Here is a 19,392-nt window from a genome sequence, read left to right as displayed (position 1 = left end):
CCGGAAAATTTTTTTTTTGGCGCATACGTTTTTTGGAATGTAGGGACCCTAATTCGTGCTCATCCCAAGTTTGAGCCCGATCTGACGACTTTCGATTTTGCTCGGTACACAAAAGCTGTGTCTGAAAGAAACACAGCTAAAATAACTCAAAACATTTAACTGAAATTAGAAGCTATTAAAAGGAAATAAAGATATAACAGTTTGTGTAACTTTTCTATTAATTCTCCACCCACACAAGAGAAAATTTTCTTCATTGAGAGAAGCTATAACGATGCGATGGATTCCCATTGATATTGAGTGTGTTATATATGTATATTTTGTGTGTAATGGGGTTAGATGAATGGTTCAAACTTCTTATGTGAATTACACGCAGAAGTGGGCCGATACAGCTTTATCTCTTGCAGAGACTGACTAAACTCCCAAAGATGGGTTTGAGGGCATCCCATATGAGTCTCAGTTGAGGATTTTCATTTACCTCAGTGTTGAGGATTCTGTGGGTGGATTCCCTCCGTATACTCAACACTCATCGACTAACCACCGAGTGTTAAAGCGATAGAGATACAAACTTTATCGTATTAATAGACAGACGTGAGGGAGGGCAAAAGAGTGTGAAATTTGGTATATTAACGTTGTAAAAGCTCGTTGGGGGGTGCGTATAGATCTTCTCTTGAAATGTAATGAATCAAAATGTCTTCCCAAAAATTCCACACTCTGGGAGAAATTAAAATTAATAACATGTGCTTGCGAAATTTGAAAAATATCCCTTTACAACTGACTTCATTTGTCGGGAAGGTCGGGGGGTTGTAAAATTTCAGCAAATTCACGCACATATAATTTTTTGAGTAAACTTCCACTTGGGATGTTTTCTTCATTATATACTTTTCTAGCCTCCACACCACCGGGATAATTTAATTCCAGCAGCTAATAGAATTTTGTATGTAGCTACAAATTAAGGGGTTAAATATTTACATTTAAGACACCGTAAAGTGACGTAAAAGGCGAGCTTTCGTGATGGAAGACAAAGCATAAAAACTCTTCCTGTGTGGCTTTGCCATCGTGGAGTAATCAGTAATTAAAACTAAATTAAAAAGTTGAAAAATTCCTGATAAAGGCATCGTCTGAAGATGAAAAGAAAATTAATTAAATTCCTTTAATTAAGGGCACTTTAGTCCCTTAATCGAGCTTTGACATATAATTAGTCAACCATTCAATTAAAATTGGAAAATTAAACATTTTCTTTACAAATGAGATGGATTTGTATAGGTACTTAAGTATTATGAAGAAAGAAGGATAAAAAGGATGTTTATTTTCTTTTTCCTTGTGGTTTGGTTGTTTCCATTCAATTGATTAGATTTCTAATAAAGACTTCAAAGCAATTGAAGGATTTTTTCTTGATTTTATCCATTACCTACTTTTTCCTTAAATTTGAATTTCTGTTTCTTCTGAAAAGTTACGGAAAATTTTAATGCTCTACATGTCCTTAAAGGTGTAAAAAAACGGCGAGAAAAAAATTTATTTCTTACATTCCTTTTGCCATTGTGGTGAGTGAGTTAAAAGCTCGCAAGATTTCGTCAAGGATTTGAACCGCACTACTACCCCTCAACTTAAGTGGCGTAGGTCATGAAACTTTCCTCTTTTATTTTCTTCTTTCTCCATTTAAGATTAAACATTTCATGTTAAATGCTATAACATTTTCGGAAGGGAAAACGTTCAACAAAAAGCCATGAGCACGAGAAATAAATTCAAGGAAACATTTACTGAATGAGAAAAAAAAGGGAAAAATCAGTGATTTAAACTAAATTGGATGAGAATCTTTCATTTTATCTCTCTATGTCGTTCTCAAAATGAATATCATTTGATTGTATATAGAAAATCTAACTCAATTGATTCAGCTTACATGTATGTGCTTTTGCCTCTTCGGTATCTTCTTAATTTTATCATCTCCATGTCATTCACATGCTGACGAGCAACATAGACATTCTCAGACGATTGTTCTGAAATGCAACAGTGTTGTACTGAAATTTGCTGAATGTTTGTTTTCTCGTTTTGTATTTACAGCGACAGATTAAATTATAAGGTCTCTTGTTTCGCTGAAAAGAGCAGTACAATGAAAATTAATATTCATTTTCCTCTTCACATAAATGTTGTCTTTTGGTGTGCGACAAATATTTATTTTTATTGTAATTACAATAATTTTCCATTTATGTGTGAACTCGACGTTTAATTAAGTAAACTCATAAAATTCTTCTTTTTCTCTGTAAGACAGTTATTACATATTATTGTGGAGGAAATAACATGCACGTACACAATTAAAGTTCTACCACGAAAGGTTTCTCTCAATCAAAATTAAGAGAGAAGTGAAGATATTTTTTATAAAAGCACATCGTTGTTGAATGGAACAGCTCATCAGACGGCTAAGTGCAAAAAAGTGAACTTTTTGGCAGGGAAAAAATAATTCAATATAAACTTTTGAGCTGGATTGAAACGGACAAAAAAAACTTTTAGAGAGACAAGTCTATAAATAAAATTCTCAAAAGTTCTCAAGTTATTTCTTTCTTTTATTTCTCTCGAAAGAAAAAAAAAGTCAACTTATGACAGGAACAAAAAGCTTCGTTCTATTTTTGCAACATGAATTTATTTCATTTTATATTTTTATTAATAACGTCTCTTACTCCTTTATATTGTCTCGAAGTTGCAACGAGGAGTCTTCTCAAGAGTCATGTAAGAAAAAAGTTCAACGAGGTGTGAAAATGGCTTTCAGTTTTCATGTGAATAACCAAGAAAAATATTATATACGGCGAAATTGCTATATAATATACTCTCTAATGTATGCAAAAGCACAGAAATTTAAACATTCTTCATTTGTGTGCCCTATGGATATTGCTGTTTGGTAGTGATTTTTCCCTTACGAGAGCAAAAAAAAAGGATAATGTTGCAAAGAGTTTCGCATGTCATAAAATGAAGAGAGTTTCGTCTGCTTGGAGATAATAGAGTTTTCTCAAAATGTAAATTGATAGTCGCATGCAAAATGGGATATTTGCATATTTTTCTGCTGGTATGTGATTTCATTTTCATCATCATTTCTTGGGTATTGCACGCGTGAATTTTTTCTTCTGTATTCACCCGTGAAAATTGCTGATTTTTGCACAAATACAGATAGGTACCATTATATGAATGGAAAATTGAAAAGGGCAAAATGGACAATAATTTAAAACTTTTTGATAGGATTTTGTACAAGAATATTGTACAAGTTCTTTAATCGATTCTCAACCGGAGATGGACAAAGAATTTTTCAATTTTTTCAATGAAATAACTTAATTCTGATACTTTTTCCACAACAATGAACATAATATTGACTTTTATTTGTGTAATTTAGTAGAAAATCAGTTTCTCTTTTCATTCTTCTTCCATCTTTTGTGCATTCTTTCAGTATAAGAATACCATCCCATTGTATATAAGATGGTGCATAAAATGAAAAGTATAATTCCCAATTGGCTGAAAAATTTTCTGTGGCTTCCGTAACAAATGAAATTTGATATGATATTGCAAATAAAAACTTTTGTGATGATATTTTGCCCGAGAGTTTGGAAAAGTTCATGAAATAAATTGTTGTGCAACAATCACGATGATTTCTTTGAGAGTTACTGCTTTTCTATACCCTCAAGGTCTTTAGATTGAATACTTACCTATTGCAGAGATATTTTCCTGCTTTGAAAGAAAGTTTCTTGTTATTTACTCAATATGCGGGGTCATCTTATCGTGAACTTTGCAATTTTGCGTGTGGTTGAGAAAAGTTTTCTCACCCCATTTGCCGTAACTTTTCACAAAACTTTATGGTCGATTGAAGAGATTAAATATCTTTTTCAAAAGATCTTTTCTAAATAACGAACTTTTCTTAATGAGCGAAAATTTCTTTTTATTTTAAACTTCTTAAGGGTCGACAAAATGTGTTGGTGCTCTGCAAAATATTTAGTATTCTTTAAATCCCGCTAGAATCTTTCCAGGCTTCCTAAAAGTTAAATTATTCATAGAAGAATCATCACAAACTAGACTAACTGAATGGTATGAATTTTAAAAGAAAGTCTATCCGATAATCTTGATTAATTTCAATGAAATATTTTATGGCATTCATCCTTAAAGCTTAAGGGGAAATTCTTAACAAAAAGCTTCTTTTTTAAAGAATCAATTCCTCTACATAATCCTACACTCCTTTCTCTTTAAATAAAAGGATATATAGCGAACGTAGCAGTGGGGAATTTCAATGCAAAATAATAAATATGTTTGTGTATTAATATTTATCTCCATCGTACACAGATGTTGCTGCGGCCAGGCACGTCTCACGCATCCAGTCCTTGCTGGAGTGGATGTTGGATCACCAACGGATGTGTGGGTACCATTCAAGCACACCCGGTCCCATCCAACAGATGCATACGGCACGATAGAATTCCAAGGAGGCGCACATCCCACCAAAGCTCAAGTAAATCTTTTCAATTTCATGCATTTTTCTCTCGCACCAGATGCAATTTTTTTTTTAATCCAACATCATCAATTCAACTGGAAAATTTGAAAAAAAAATAAGCATAAAAAGCAATTTTTCCCTAACGTGAAATCGTATCAAAAATTAAATTTTAATCTTTGGTAGCTAAGCTAGAAAATTGTAGATACATACATGGCTTTTGCTAGTGAAAAAGTTATGCACTTGAAAAAAAAAATCACGATAAAATGAGATTTAAATTAAATATAAAATGTTCATTGTACATTGAGTTCGTTAAACCAACATAGAGTACGAAACTACATAGTTATTTTAATCACCATGCAACAATATCCCTCATATAATTTTATAGCAATTGGTTATCCTGCACAATTAATGTGATTGTACGTACTATTATAAAATTAAATGTTTAATCATGGGTATATGCATCACTGCAGAGAGAATACAGAGTATTTTGAAATTTTTAGTAAACCAAGAAGCAAACTGGGGAAATCTTTAATAATTCAGTGGGATAGTTTATGAAATATTCAATTGCTGCCGTGCAAAAATTCCATTCTATTGTGCTGATTTATAAAAATTCCACCACATATTTCCTAAAAACGTGAATAATAAATTCAAAAATTTCTGCTCTATGTTTTAGGCCAATAAATCATAAATCAGCACTTATTTTCCTCATATTTACCCCAAAAATATAACCTTTTGATTTCTGGCCGTTTAATCTATTTGAAAGCATGACTCTTCTCACGTAGGATAAATACATATTTCAGTAGACCATGTCACATATTGCTGTGCTTGTTAAAATACCATCAAGTTGATGGAAAGTCGGGAAAATTCGTGAGAAAATGTAAAAAGTACTTTTCTAAAAGAAGAAATATGTACATATATAGCAGGTGAAGTGAGTGGAAATCCATTTGACTTTAATCCTTCGTTCAAAATCCTTTTTTTTTCACAGTATGTGAGACTGTCGTATGACACGAGACCCGAATTGCTCGTTCAACTATTCACGCGAGAATGGAATTTGGAGTTGCCGAAGCTTCTCATCACCGTTCAGGGTGGCAAGGCGAATTTTGAGTTGCAGCCAAAATTGAAAAAGGTAAAGGAATTTCAACACGTCCTTTGGACCTTTGACCAGTGAAGATTTTGACCATTTGTATCACACAACATATACGCATGAAGATTTTGTATGAATATGGCTCAAATGGAAAGGAAATAATCTTGTCTCCGCACTGTTGATCCATGGATTTTTGCTCCCTCGTATAAGCCTCATGGGTGTTTGGGTTATATAGAGCGAGTAGCCATCCTCCATTGTAATCGAGAGGGTCGGATACAGCTTGACAAATTCACTCTGGGCAGCCAATCGAGGCATGAAAGTGAAATTCCAATGAGGAGAAGAATATTCGAGAATGGGGTGCCGGAAGCAGAGTGCGAGAGAAATATTTTCCTAATGTGTACCACTGTGCTATATACCTTTTGTACCTTTAGCTTAGGGGGGAATGTGGATGTATATATTACAGGTGGTGGGTGGAATTGTGAATGCGGGTGTGCTGAGAAGAAATTTGATGAGAGAGAGAATGGTGAAAATTTGCCATCAAGGAGGCAAAAGGGAACATTTTCCTACATCAGCAACCCCCGCATGTGCCTTTTATAAGGGAGGCAATTGCCGATTTAAGCGCTCCTCGACATGCCGTCTGTTATTTCTGCCACTCACCGTCGTTCTTCTTTTTTTTGCACCACCACAGGAAATCAGGAAGGGATTGCTCAAAGCTGCCAGAACCACCGGAGCCTGGATTTTTACGGGTGGCACAAATACCGGTGAGTATCTCAAAAAGCTTTGCCAATATATGTCTGCCTGTGTATGGCATTTTATGTCACACATCCCCCCACACACGAGAAAATATTCCCAAAAGGGCTCCTAAGTGAAATTTATTGTTGATCCATATAGTGCCCTTGTTATATGTATATCCTCCACGTCCATATATATCATAGCAACATTCCCATAATTCTGCCTTACCCAAAAATTAATAAAACACGTTGATCTATGTAGTTTACAGAGAGGAAAAGCTTCATGTTAATTCCAAATTTAATTAGTTAGTTATGGATTAGAAAAGGGATTGAAATGAAAGTTTAATATTGAAGAAAATTTTCCTTTAAAATTCAGATTTAATTTTAAAGATTTTCTAGTTATTATTTTAATTTTTAAATAAATTGCACTTGGAATGAAAAGGATTCATGGAAAAGAGTTTTCTTTTCATCTCTATTTCCATTGTGGCATGAAATTTTCCAAACCCCCTCCCATGTTCTAATTGAAACTTTTGATTGTTTTATTTGATAACAATTTAATTATCTTTTGTGAAAAATCGTCAGGCTAATCCCTTTACAAATGGTTCAACAAATGCATATCGCATTGCAAATTAAGGACAAAGAATAAATTTTGCATGGGGAGAAAAAAGTTCTCGTAACAGCTTTTGAAATTTATAGACAAAAAGTTCTCTTTTTTAATTAGATTTCTTCCCCATGACTATATCCCAGGACTATATATTTTAGTAACCATCAACTGCATCCTATATACAAAAAGTATGGTACTTATGTACAATGGTGCTTTGTTAAAAAACAACTTTTCAATTTGATTATCATCTTCAAACGGAGAAATATAGTTTTAACACAAATTTTTATTATAAAGCCAATTAAACTGAGGGTTGTTAATTAATAAAATAATTTTTTTTAATTTTTTGTTTAATGTTTATAACGAAGAGAAACAAAAAAATAATTCGTGAAATATTGATTTTAGGAATTTTCAAAGTGAGAAAATTAATTAAAAATCCTAACATATGAGAGAAATTAATAAATCATTAATGAAATTCTACAAAAAATGTAATTTAAAGCAATTTCAAAGGGCATGAAATAAATGAAGCTACGCACGTGCTCATATCGCTGCGTAATAATAAATTTTTAATGATTAATGAATTATTTAATTTTCAAGGAATCACTTTTCTTTGGCAATTTCTCATGGGAAATGTCTTGAAGAATTTATTATAAATTTCAGGATAGGTTCTAAGAAAATTCAACGTGATAATTTGCATCTTCTAGACCTTTTCTCTCGTCTTAAAATTATATACCTACCTAACCTACATACATGTTTCTCTGACGCCCCCATTTGGAGACTTTTCTACCCCGCACGTGTAATATCCTTGTGAATCCAATGGGGACAAAAGGGAAGAAGATGGAAAGTTTTCTCTGTTCTCGTGATAATACACAAAGACGATGGAAACCCAAGAAAGATTTTCCTTCCACATTGATTTCCTAAAATTATATAGAGCATCATCTATTATATGAAACGTACGTAAGGTGATGAAGAATTTTCAAGTCGCTGTATAAATTTTCTTTTTTCTTTTTAATACATCTTCATCTGATGCAGGAGAAATCGAGGTATCGATACTACCTCTTGCTATATAGCTCTGACAAAGTTATTAAAAGGTCTGGCAGGGTCTTGTCTAGGCGATATTTCTCTTCATTTTCTCTTCTACCTCTAAAAGAATTTTATACGAAAAAAAAAGAAAAATATTTTTATCCCTTCATACCTGAGTGGAGGTGATGATAAAAGACTTTTATCTCCGTAAAAATTGTCATTTTGGCGCTTCGACAAGTCATCGGTGAAATGTGGCAAAAAATGGGAAAACTTTTCTAAAAAAAAAATATTAACTTTATAGCTATGAGACGCCATGATAGAAATTATCTTTTCCATGAAGACTTTTCTAATTTGGGACAAGTGCAAAGTTTCATCTATTGCTCATGTACTATACCTTCAATGCGTTTCTTTATGTATTCCCTTTGACACCTGCTGTGTAGCAGAAGGGAAGGATTTCTCATAATATTGCTGTGGAATTTTGCAACAAATTGTGCACGACTGGCAATTCTGGTGAATTGCATTTACTTTACCACCCCCATCCCCATGTCACGAGAAATCCATTTTAGGTGGAGAATCTGTGTTTCTCCCGCAGAATGCCTGCAGTGTGTTGCTTTTCACTTTGTTTGCAGAATAAAAGCACTTTCTCACCGTGTTCTATCTTATTGTACAACGTTGAACCTTTACTTGAAAGGAACATGGTTGGGGAAAATATGAAGAAAATATTCTTTCTACATATTTTATCTGACCACAAAAGGTCAACAAATATAAGGGAAATTGCGTATAAAATGGTAATAGGAAGCGTTTATGTTATGCTAGTTATGCGTGTTATTAAAAAGAATTAAAAAAATATGTAGCATAAAAGAGCTTGCATAAACTTTCCAGTTAATTATTTCAAATTGAAAAGTTTTTCTTCTTCACATAAAAAGCTCATTATTTTAATTAAATTTAAATTTATTTAAAATTTATTTCAGAAAATTATAAAAACATTTTTTCTAATAATAACAAAAGTTTTATTTATTTGCAATTATATCCAAAGCTACCAAATCTTCGAACATTTCACACAAAAAAATCTCCCGGGAAAAAGCTTTTGGCCACAGCAGGGTTAATTTCAATTTCCATCCCCTTGCTGTCTGTAATGTAATTTACCCACTTGTCTGTTGACTTTTTTGAAGATGACCCACAGAGTGGTTGTTCCATAATTGGTAATAATCACGCTCAAGTATTTTCTCTTAAGAGCACTTTCCCTCTATGTTGCATGTGCAGTGGAAACAAAATGTTCCATAATGGGGGAGAGGGTGAGAGATGATCCATTTTGTGTAACAATATTGACAGTGTTTTGTGGCGATAAATGCAATTTTTCCTTCCCATTGGACAGGTGTTACGAAACAGGTGGGTGATGCTCTTCTCCTGGAAGGTCAGCAGCGCACAGGAAGGGTTGTTAGCATTGGAATTGCCCCCTGGGGCATTGTTGAGCGAAATCACGAATTGTTGGGTCACAATAGAGATGTTCCCTGCCACAGTATTAGTTCACCGCGGTAAGTTGGAGTTGGTCACTATTATGCTACCTACATACCTATATATGAAATTTTGCTTTAATACCAAAAGCTCAAAATTAGCCGTCCTCAACAATCGGCACGCGTACTTCCTGCTCGTTGATAATGGCACTCAGGGGAAATATGGTGCAGAAATCATCCTCCGGAGAAAGCTAGAGAAGCACATTTCCAATTTAAAGCTTCATCCATGTAAGTTGATGAATATTTACATTTGCAAAAAAGCTCCCATTCTGCGGTTTAATGTGGGATTTTCGGGGAAAGTAGTAGCGAAAAGTTTATATCCGATTTGAATGATGTTTCCATGTACAACCAAATCCACATGGTAATCTCTATAAAATTGCTAAACTTTTCCCAAAATCACTTTATGCACAAACTCGTGTTTTATCCATTTGCATACAATCGAAATTGCATGAAATACATCAAGGTAGATTTCTATAAAATTGATGCGTTTTAAATCATTTTTATTCTTTTAATTGGAAAGCAAAAAAGCTCAAAAACTCTCTTTTCAATAATGGAAAAGAATCTTCTCAATTGGGTTTAGTAGCAATAAATCTTTGTACAGATTGCAAAGGAAAGGAGTGGTGTGGATTTAACAATGAATTAATGAGAGTATCCCTGTCTCCCAAACAGTCACCCACTCCAGCACTCCTGTGGTGTGCCTCGTGATTGAGGGTGGCACAAACACCATTCGTGCGGTGTTGGAGTACGTTACGGATACACCACCTGTGCCAGTTGTTGTCTGTGATGGTTCAGGAAGGGCTGCAGATTTAATTGCCTTCGTGCACAAGTAAGTGACCACAAATCAATCAATTTATCTGACTGGGCGTTAACTGAAAAATTGATTTGCCTACAAGACAGCGAAGACTTTCGAAATTTCCATAAATAGACCCTTCCTTTGGCTGCTCTGTGGTTGATTTGTGCCTTTCTCAAAACTGTCTATCCTCATCCACAACATCAATCGCATATGTCAGTACCAGTGGCGTAGCCTAGGAAGGATGATTGGGTGTCTATAAAACACGAAAAAGTTCAGGACGTTTCAATTGAAAGTTTTTTTTTAACAGTAATTTTAATGAGGAATTGCATAGAATATCCTGAACTTTTAATTAAAACATTATATGCTATTAAAATTAGAATTTTAAATTGAAGAATAATTGGAATACGTCTGACTATTTCGGACTTTTCAAGTTTATTCAAATGATCAAACTTCTCAACAAACTTGGTGACAAAATTTTACCCCATAGCACCATCGTTTATGAGTTCTACAAGAAGTTTATTTTACTTATTTATTTGTATATTGTACATACATAAACTATGTATGTATATAGTTGGAGTGGCTTTTGCGTGAGATTGAAAATTCACCAGTATGATTTGATGGTGCAAATGAAAAGTGCTCTTGCATAATTTCGCATTGGAATTAAATCACATGCTATATGTTGGGTTTTTCTCTTTGCCACCACTATATTTTATTTAATAAAATAGGTATGCAACCGATGGCGAGGAACAGACTGTGCTGGAATCCATGCGGGATTACCTGCTCAATACGATACAGAAGACTTTTGAAGTGACAATCGATCAAGCTGAGTGCTTGTACCAGGAATTGCTACAGTGTACAAGGAATAAGAACTTAATCACGGTATTCCGTATTCAGGATCGTCCCGAGGGGGATGTTCAGGAGTTGGATCAAACAATTTTAACTGCACTCTTCAAGTCACAGCACCTCAGTCCACCGGAACAGCTGAGTTTGGCTTTGACCTGGAATCGCGCTGATATTGCACGAACGGAAATATTTGTCTATGGGCAGGAGTGGCCTCCAGGTAATTTTCACGAAACACGATGGCAATTTATTCAGTCTGAGGGATGAAATGGGTTGCCCAACAGTGGTTTGAAAAGAGATTGAGTAGGGGGTGGGATGCTTCCAATGTTTTTTGAGAGAGGGGTGGAAGGGTGGGTAGAAGGGCATAAATGTACATATATGTACCTACTTAATGATTTATTCAGTATTGCTATTTCTCATCCCCACCGTTCTGTGTAGGTGCCCTCGATGAGGCGATGATGCAAGCGTTGGAGCACGATAGAATCGATTTTGTGAAACTCCTGCTGGAAAATGGGGTGTCCATGAGGAAGTTTCTCACCATTCCGCGTCTCGAGGAGCTCTACAATACAAAACATGGACCAGCAAATACACTCGGGTATGGATAGTAATAAACAAACAACAAAAAAAGTCATCCCGGAATTCCTCATCTTAAATTCTCCTTCCCATTTGTGCAGCACTTCCTTGTGCTCTCAAAGCCCCCCTCATGCTCTTACACCACAAAATGCCATTAAAGGAAGAATTACATTTCAATTATTGACACCCATCCTCCTTATACTATACTCCTTATACTCGCATTAATTCCTAATGACAATCCACTCATCAACAATCTCTCTCTCATCTTCCTTTAATTTTAATTCCAGCTACATCCTACGGGACGTGAGACCTCACATACCAAAGGGCTATATCTACACGCTCCACGATATTGGATTAGTGATAAATAAATTAATGGGTGGCGCTTACAGGTTTGTTCATTTTATCACTTTTTATTTACCCATATAGGTACAAGACGAATTAGTAGCACCATATGTGCGGATTTTGCCCTCAAAATCCTCTCTTGTTGAAATTTCCCCCATCCCAAATGCTTCCCAAATGGAAGGGCATTCACTTCCGATTCATTTAACAATACAACCCCCTTTTTGGAATTGTTCCCTTTATGCTCTACTATTTGTTTCATTTAATCTGAAGCATTTTTTTTTCTGGGGAAAAATCCCGGAAATGCAAAAAATAAAATCAGAGGCTAATGGAAAATCCGTTTTCCCAGATTTAATTGCTTCAAATCAAATGTATGGAAAAAAAAGCTCTCAAAAAGAGCTTTCAAATTAATATCGTGATTAGAGGAAGTAACATTCCTGTGACAAATCACAATTTTATATCAACTCTCTCTCTGTGTGCAGAGAAAGTGGATACAATTTAATAAATTATACTAATGTTTGCGTAGAATTGAGACAGCGTGGGTGTCGTCAATTTGGGGCATGATGGCCTTTTTGCTCGACTTTTTTTTCCAGCTACCACGTGTGTGTGCTGAAAGTCAGACACGCTTAATTGGTAAACTCTCGTAAATCACGAGTATTTAATTTGGATTTTTTTTGTTCTCCTTTCTGCACCACCCACACACAGATCCTACTACACGCGTCGCAAATTTCGTCCGATTTATGCCAAAGTCATGAACAGCTACGTGAACACGCACAGAAAATCATCAACATTCCAGCGTCATGCTGGTGCGAATTCAATGAGTTTGGTCACTGGTCTCTTGCCATTTACATCCGAGATGGCCCTCTTTGAGTTTCCCTTCAATGAGCTCTTGGTATGTCCTTGTTTGCAAATCATCTTCTTAACCACATCTTATAATGATGGTGCAAAATTGATTGCAAAATTGTTAACATTCCACCTTCCTCATGCAGATTTGGGCAGTTCTAACGAAGAGGCATGAAATGGCTCTCCTCATGTGGACTCATGGTGAGGAGGCTCTTGCAAAATCCCTCGTGGCTTGCAAACTATACAAAGCCATGGCACACGAAGCGGCTGAAGATGATCTCGATACGGAAATCTACGAAGAGCTAAGGAGCTATGCGAAGGAATTCGAAACGAGGGGTCTCAAACTCTTGGACTTTTGTCATCGACAGGATGGCGAAAGGACCCAGAGGCTCCTTACGTGTGAGCTCAATTCTTGGTCTAGTCAGAGTTGCCTCTCACTGGCCGTTGCTGCGAATCACAGACCCCTCCTTGCGCATCCTTGCAGTCAAGTAATCCTCGCGGATTTATGGATGGGTGGTCTGAGGACACGAAAAAACACCAATCTTAAGGTAAAAGAAAAAGTCTTAAATTAATGTTTTAAAAGTTTAATTTTCATTTGAAAAAAAAAAATCCTTCAATAGGTCATTCTGGGACTTCTTTGTCCGCCTTTTATAAAGAAATTGGACTTCAAGTCAAAGGAGGAGCTACAGTCAATGCCACAAACGGAAGAGGAACATCTTGAGAATCAGAATCTCGACTATGAAGATCGCGAGAAAGGACACACCAATGATGCTGAGGTAAGAAGAAATCCACCCACCCACCCAACTCCTTACAAATCTCTGCATCCTCTTTCACTTCATTTCATTCAATTCCTCACTTGTCTTGCCATTTTACTCTTCTTTATTTTTTCTTATTTTCGTGTCTGATGATGCAGAAAAGCAGAATAATGTATTACATATATATATTTTGTTAGATTTCTCTCTCCTTCCTCAACATACATACATGAGACTCCTTGGCAAATTTTCTTTTTGGTCTCATTAACATTTTCAATTCACTTTTGTAGACCACAAATAAGAGACGATGCTCTGTTTCTTTCAAATACAAAATAGGAAATCAATCATGCTCTCAGGTATCCAATTTATTAAATTAAATCACATTCTCTCTCTCTTTTCCGATCTATTTCTCTCTCTATATACGTACCTACCATATCGTTCACCGTAACTTCCTTCCGTGTAAATTCGCAAATATTGATGTGTTTGAATTGCAAAAGGAGCTGGAAATGTGTTTTATCATTCAATTTTACCTTCATACCATCCACAACATTTTCTTTTCCGTTTTGGGAGTTTTGCTCTCTCTCTGTGAAAATACGTGGAAGACCTGAAAAGCTGAAATGTTTGATGGAAATACGCCCCATTTCTCAATTGTTGTACATAATATTTATATTGCCATATTTTTTTAAAGTTTTTCTTATACCCAAGTTTATGTACAGAACATAAAACTTATTTTACTAAAAAATTCTTTTCTCTCGAGAAAAGCTTTCTTCATGAAGAATGTTGCATACCTTTGCCTACGGGAAAACTGCACCAACGATGTTTTATTGCTTCTCATTTATTATTTAAGCGAAGAATTAAATTTTTAAAAAGTCTAAATTGTTGTTTATCTTAAAAATTTTTCTTTAACTGTCTTAAATTCATTAAAAGGAGTTAATTCTTTAAAGAATAATCAATTTCTAATTTGAATTAATTCGGCAAGGAAATCTGTGCAACATATTCATGAAAATCAATTCCTTATAAAAGCTCCCGAACACAACGGAATGTTTTAATGAATGAATTTCCTCGTTTTCATGTTTAGTTTACCTTCCTTCCATATCATGCTGTTCTTTCTCTATGTTGTACAACTTTTTTGTCTTTTTGTCAATTTATCGATGTGATAAACAGCAGGGAAGTGTTCCTTTTTTTTTCCTCCGTCCTTCTCCACCCACACAAACCGCACAGTGGGGGTGGTACATCCTGGGGAATAAAGAGCAAATAAAGCTTTTGTGAACAAAAGAATGGGGTGTTGAAGATGGCACAATACAGTGATGGGGAAAATTATGTGGGATATCTGTGTTAATGATATCATCGTATTCTAGGAGCCTGGGGGAGGGGATGTGTGTAATAAGGAGATAATATTTCGATGGTAGGAAACACGCGTGGATGGCACGTGACCCAGAAGTCAACCATTCCTTCCCCATAACACGAGGGAATTGGAAAAGAAGTATAAAAAAGAATATTTCATTCACCTGTTGAGGGCAAAAGGAATCCCATTGATTCTCTCTTGTTTGCCCCATTTTATTATTCCACATCCCCACCGGAATTTCTACCTACACGCCCCTCCATTTTATGCGAGATATTTGTGGGTGTTTGGGGTGGGAGGCGTCAGGTGAAAATAAAAAGCTCTCAAGAGGCATTGAGGATCAATTTGAGAAAATATTGCATATATGGGAAATATACTTTTTGATATTTTCGTTACATCATGATTATTCGAATATATTTGAATAAGAATCTCGTATTTTTTGCGGCTTTTTAATTCTATTTTTCTTATATTTTCATCGAATTCAGAAGTACAAAAAAATTAAATTTTTCTTCCATATTGCTGAATTATTCCATTTCATTTCATTGGAAAGTCATTTCGTACAGCTGATTGTGGGGCAAATAAATAAATAATTTAATTTACATACGAATGGTTAAGCAATAAGTTTTCGCATGAACTATTTTGCAAGAATAAACACAAATTGTAGTATTAATGATAAAAATTTATCAATAAATATCTATTTATGCTAAACAGATTTAAATGAATAAAAAAACAACAACACGTGAATAACTCTACTGAAAATTCATTTAATTTATTGATAAATTTTGTACTAAATTTATACTAATTTTGTGTTTATTTTGGAATATTTTAGAGTAGTGTAGATTTTTTATTAATTTATTAAATTAAACGCTTTGATTAATTTAAAGCGGATTTTATCCATCGAATAATGTATTTTAATTTATCTACTTCAACTTTATTCCGCCAGTTTAAGAGCTTCTTGAGCGATATTTCAAGACTATTTGTCATATTATTAAGGAATTAATTTTTTTCTGAGACTTTAAAGATTTCTTGGTCGCTGAATATGACTCAATATTAAAGATTTCAATCAAATATTCTGGATTGAACAGCTTTATTATTCTTTTTAAAATCCTCCAAAATAGGTGTTTATTGACCATTTTCCATTAATGGAGTCATTTAAAATCAATCTCACTGAATATTTCTTCATGAAACTAAAATTTATTTTTATTAATAAAATCCTCTTAATGCAAAATGAAGATATAAAGAGCAATAAAATGAAAGCTTAGCCTTAAGGGATTAATGTACATAACAAAAGTCGATTATAAGGATATGTAAAAGGAATAAAAAATTTACATTATAACCTGATGTGTGTGGGTGGTGGTAAAAGATGGATGTATAATAAAATCACGTGGGTGGAAGGGAAGTAAAAGTTTAACTTTTAAATTAATTTCTTACAAGTAAAATCCCTTTTTCTGGAACACATCATGCCGATTAGGCGATGGAAAATCTCCCAAATTTTCTCGTAATGCCCTCAGGAGTTGAGGAAAGCTTTTATTTTTTTCTGTCTTATTTCACGTCAAATTGGGAATGATTTTAAATTGGGAAGAATTTAATTTTTTGCCAAGGAAATCCCTTTATTTCTCTGCTTGGGAAAAATCCCGCGAGGGAGTCATGCATGTTGGGAATAAAATCCACCATCGATGTGCATTCAGTGTGGATACTGTGTTGTATCACTTCTTGTTCTGCATTTTCTATTTCAAATTTTTCTCCAATTTATCTCATGTGCAACGTGTTATCCTACACTCATAGAACAAATTCCCGTTTAATCACCGCAAAGTGATAAATACGGAATTCTCTTATATGAAACACCACTTTTGCAGTGATAAATACGGAATTTTTTCTATGAGTGTAACTCTGCTGGAAAATGTCGTGAAATACAGACATTTCGATGAGGAGTAGAGTTGGTAAAGAAGGAAAAAAATATCATCTACAGAGAATTCAAATCACAATAAAGCTCTCACTCAAAGCTTCTAAAGTCAAAACTTTGGAAATTTTCTCTCTGATGAATTTCTTCGCTCCACTAAAGTTTTCCCTAATAATATTTTTCTTAATTCTAATATTTTCTTTTCCTAGAAAATTGTTTTTCTTTCAACATTTTTTTACATAGTTTAGCAATGAACTTATTCACATGCAGAGACTTTTTCATATTTCAATCAACCCCCACCGCAGGCATTTGCCAATTTCATTGAAAACATTTTAGATAAATCATTCTCATTAAATTTAATTCAATAAAAAATATTCTAATACTAAAACAAAAACAAATATTTGTTCTAATGCTTATGTGTTGTAATTTTTAGGCTCTTTTGTCTGATACGTATTCAATGCGAGATACCAAAGTTCATGAAAATGGCAAAGTATGTGATTTTTTTAAAGATTTTTGTTCCACATTATTCTAACACATTTGTTTTCTTTTTTTTGTAACTAGAAGTCTCTCACAAATTATTTGTAGAAGTTAAAAAATTATTCAAAAATAGCAAATTTTTAGAGAAAAAAATCAACACTAACCGTAAAAGACTAACACACTTAAAAGACTAAAAAAGAAAAATTAATAATTAAAAAATTCTCTGTATTGTGTAGGTGGGTCTCAATGGATATGAGTTCTTACCCAAAGTTAGTTTGACATCAATTTGTAACAAACTAAATATCATTGATTTATTTTATATAATTAAATTGTGTGTCATAGTGTATGTAATGCAATGCTAAAGGTCTTGTTAAAAGTTCTCTTTCTCTATATTTACAAAATGTGATTGCATGTCAATTTGTTTGAAGGATGCGCTCAAAGTGAAAGCAAATTTTATTGAAGCCGCACCCACATAAATATAACCCACCTTCTGAAAAGCATATATGACATACAGGGGGACATGTTTTTGTTGTTAAAATTTTCTTTATAATATACTTTCTTTGTTTAGTAGATGAAAGAAAAAAAGAAATGAGCAAGAAGAAAATTTTTTATATTGATTAAATAGAGAATTTATTCACAATGTTTTATTTTTTTTTTTATAAAAGACTTTTAAATGTTTTATAAACTTCTTTTTACAAAAGTAGGTGAAACTGTAGATATTAGATTAATTTTCCACAAAGCTTTTAAAGGGAACGGAAAAGTCAAACTGAAAGATAAAACTATTAAAATGTGTTTTTAGGTTTCACTCACAGACTCCGATGCGGGAATGCATCAAAAGGACTACATGCAACTATCTTATGATTATGACATTAAGCAGCACCGTCCGCTTAAATTAAAGAAGAAAATCTATGAATTCTACACAGCACCCATTACTAAATTCTGGGCAGATTCGGTTAGTATTTTTTTATTATTTTATGTTGATTAATTTAACCAAAAGTTAGGAGAAATAATTTTAATATTATTGTCTTTAAATATTTTTTAAACATTTTCTCTCTTATTAAAAAAAGAAATATTTCAACGAGAAAATCTCAAAATTTCATCCAAGTGAATTTAAATTTAAAAATTAAGTGAATTTAACTTACTTAACTTACTTTTCTTGTAGCTAAAAGCTCTGCTAAAGTTTATTGTAAAAAAAAAGTTCTTCCTCAATTAGTTTGGAATCTTCTCTTGTAATTTGCTCCCTTTCCCCGCACAGAGCGGGTGAGTGGATTATGAATGAAATTTAAAATTCTTTCACAGTTAGCGTACGTGTTCTTCTTGGTGCTCTTCACGTACACTGTTCTTGTAAAAATGGAGAAACAACCTAATTGGCAGGAGGTTTACTCAATTGCTTACATAACGACGCTTGGCTGTGAAAAGATACGTGAAATTATATCATCTGAACCTGTAGCAATAACGTAAGTATAATTAGAGGGGGGATTCAACCTTTCGCAGTCTTCTTGTTGAGCGAAGAAGATACTTTTCTAACTTTCTTTGAAGGGAGAAAGTGCAGAAAAAAAGAAAACTTTTTAACTTAAAAAATTACCTTCTTAATTTTCTTGTATAAACGATGTTTTTTCTTAGGCACAAATTCTCCGTCTGGGCATGGAATATGTGGAATCCTTGCGATGCGGCTGCCATAATTTTCTTCATGATCGGACTCGTGCTTCGCTTTAGGCCAAATACAATGGATATTGGGAGGGTGATTTATTGCGTTGACAGCATTTATTGGTACCTCAGGATTCTCAATATTCTCGGCGTCAATAAATATCTCGGTAATTAAATTAGATTTTTTTTGTAATGTATTAACGCATTTTTTGCTGACATGTAGGGAACTTTAGAACTTTTAATTAATGATAGGTTTTTGTCTAAAGAAATGTTTGGGAATTAACTTGCTAATTAAATAAAACTTTCTCCGAGGCTTAATTGCGATAAATGTCAGATATGAGTTCAAAAATTATAATAAATTTGATTTTAAAATTTCTGCTCATTTGATTAATAAATCCATTCAATTTTTATTTAAATTACATTTTGACAGGGGATGATTGTAAAATTATATATTACCTTTAATTTCGGGGATAA

At 33.9% G+C, this 19,392-nt stretch overlaps 2 protein-coding genes across 9 annotated transcripts in view; one reads left to right on the top strand and one right to left on the bottom strand.

The window, feature by feature from the left end:
* LOC129793173 (uncharacterized) overlaps nucleotides 1-19,392 on the bottom strand; it is a 1,136,769-nt gene that overhangs the window by 992,039 nt on the left and 125,338 nt on the right. The gene's annotated exons all lie outside the window — the stretch shown is intronic.
* LOC129793147 (transient receptor potential cation channel trpm) overlaps nucleotides 1-19,392 on the top strand; it is a 69,173-nt gene that overhangs the window by 36,667 nt on the left and 13,114 nt on the right. For 7 of the 8 annotated variants that reach the window (XR_008750888.1, XM_055832841.1, XM_055832840.1 and 4 more), the window contains 16 exons: nucleotides 4,315-4,477; nucleotides 5,445-5,585; nucleotides 6,232-6,304; nucleotides 9,274-9,433; nucleotides 9,504-9,640; nucleotides 10,082-10,238; nucleotides 10,931-11,265; nucleotides 11,484-11,640; nucleotides 11,906-12,007; nucleotides 12,663-12,849; nucleotides 12,947-13,348; nucleotides 13,421-13,576; nucleotides 17,228-17,284; nucleotides 18,071-18,223; nucleotides 18,571-18,728; nucleotides 18,895-19,085. Coding sequence is in view for 7 of the 8 variants with exons in the window: in XM_055832841.1 (XP_055688816.1) it covers nucleotides 4,315-4,477; nucleotides 5,445-5,585; nucleotides 6,232-6,304; nucleotides 9,274-9,433; nucleotides 9,504-9,640; nucleotides 10,082-10,238; nucleotides 10,931-11,265; nucleotides 11,484-11,640; nucleotides 11,906-12,007; nucleotides 12,663-12,849; nucleotides 12,947-13,348; nucleotides 13,421-13,576; nucleotides 17,228-17,284; nucleotides 18,071-18,223; nucleotides 18,571-18,728; nucleotides 18,895-19,085 (2,729 nt within the window). In the remaining variant the exon portion in view is untranslated. The remainder of the gene's footprint in view (nucleotides 1-4,314; nucleotides 4,478-5,444; nucleotides 5,586-6,231; nucleotides 6,305-9,273; nucleotides 9,434-9,503; nucleotides 9,641-10,081; nucleotides 10,239-10,930; nucleotides 11,266-11,483; nucleotides 11,641-11,905; nucleotides 12,008-12,662; nucleotides 12,850-12,946; nucleotides 13,349-13,420; nucleotides 13,577-17,227; nucleotides 17,285-18,070; nucleotides 18,224-18,570; nucleotides 18,729-18,894; nucleotides 19,086-19,392) is intronic. The other variant, XM_055832838.1, reaches the window with a different exon arrangement.

Source organism: Lutzomyia longipalpis, chromosome 3 (assembly GCF_024334085.1).
Source record: "Lutzomyia longipalpis isolate SR_M1_2022 chromosome 3, ASM2433408v1".
In the NCBI taxonomy this organism is placed as follows: domain Eukaryota; kingdom Metazoa; phylum Arthropoda; class Insecta; order Diptera; family Psychodidae; genus Lutzomyia; species Lutzomyia longipalpis.
The sequence above is the reverse complement of the archived record's forward strand: the minus strand, read 5'-3'. Positions and strand labels throughout refer to the sequence as shown.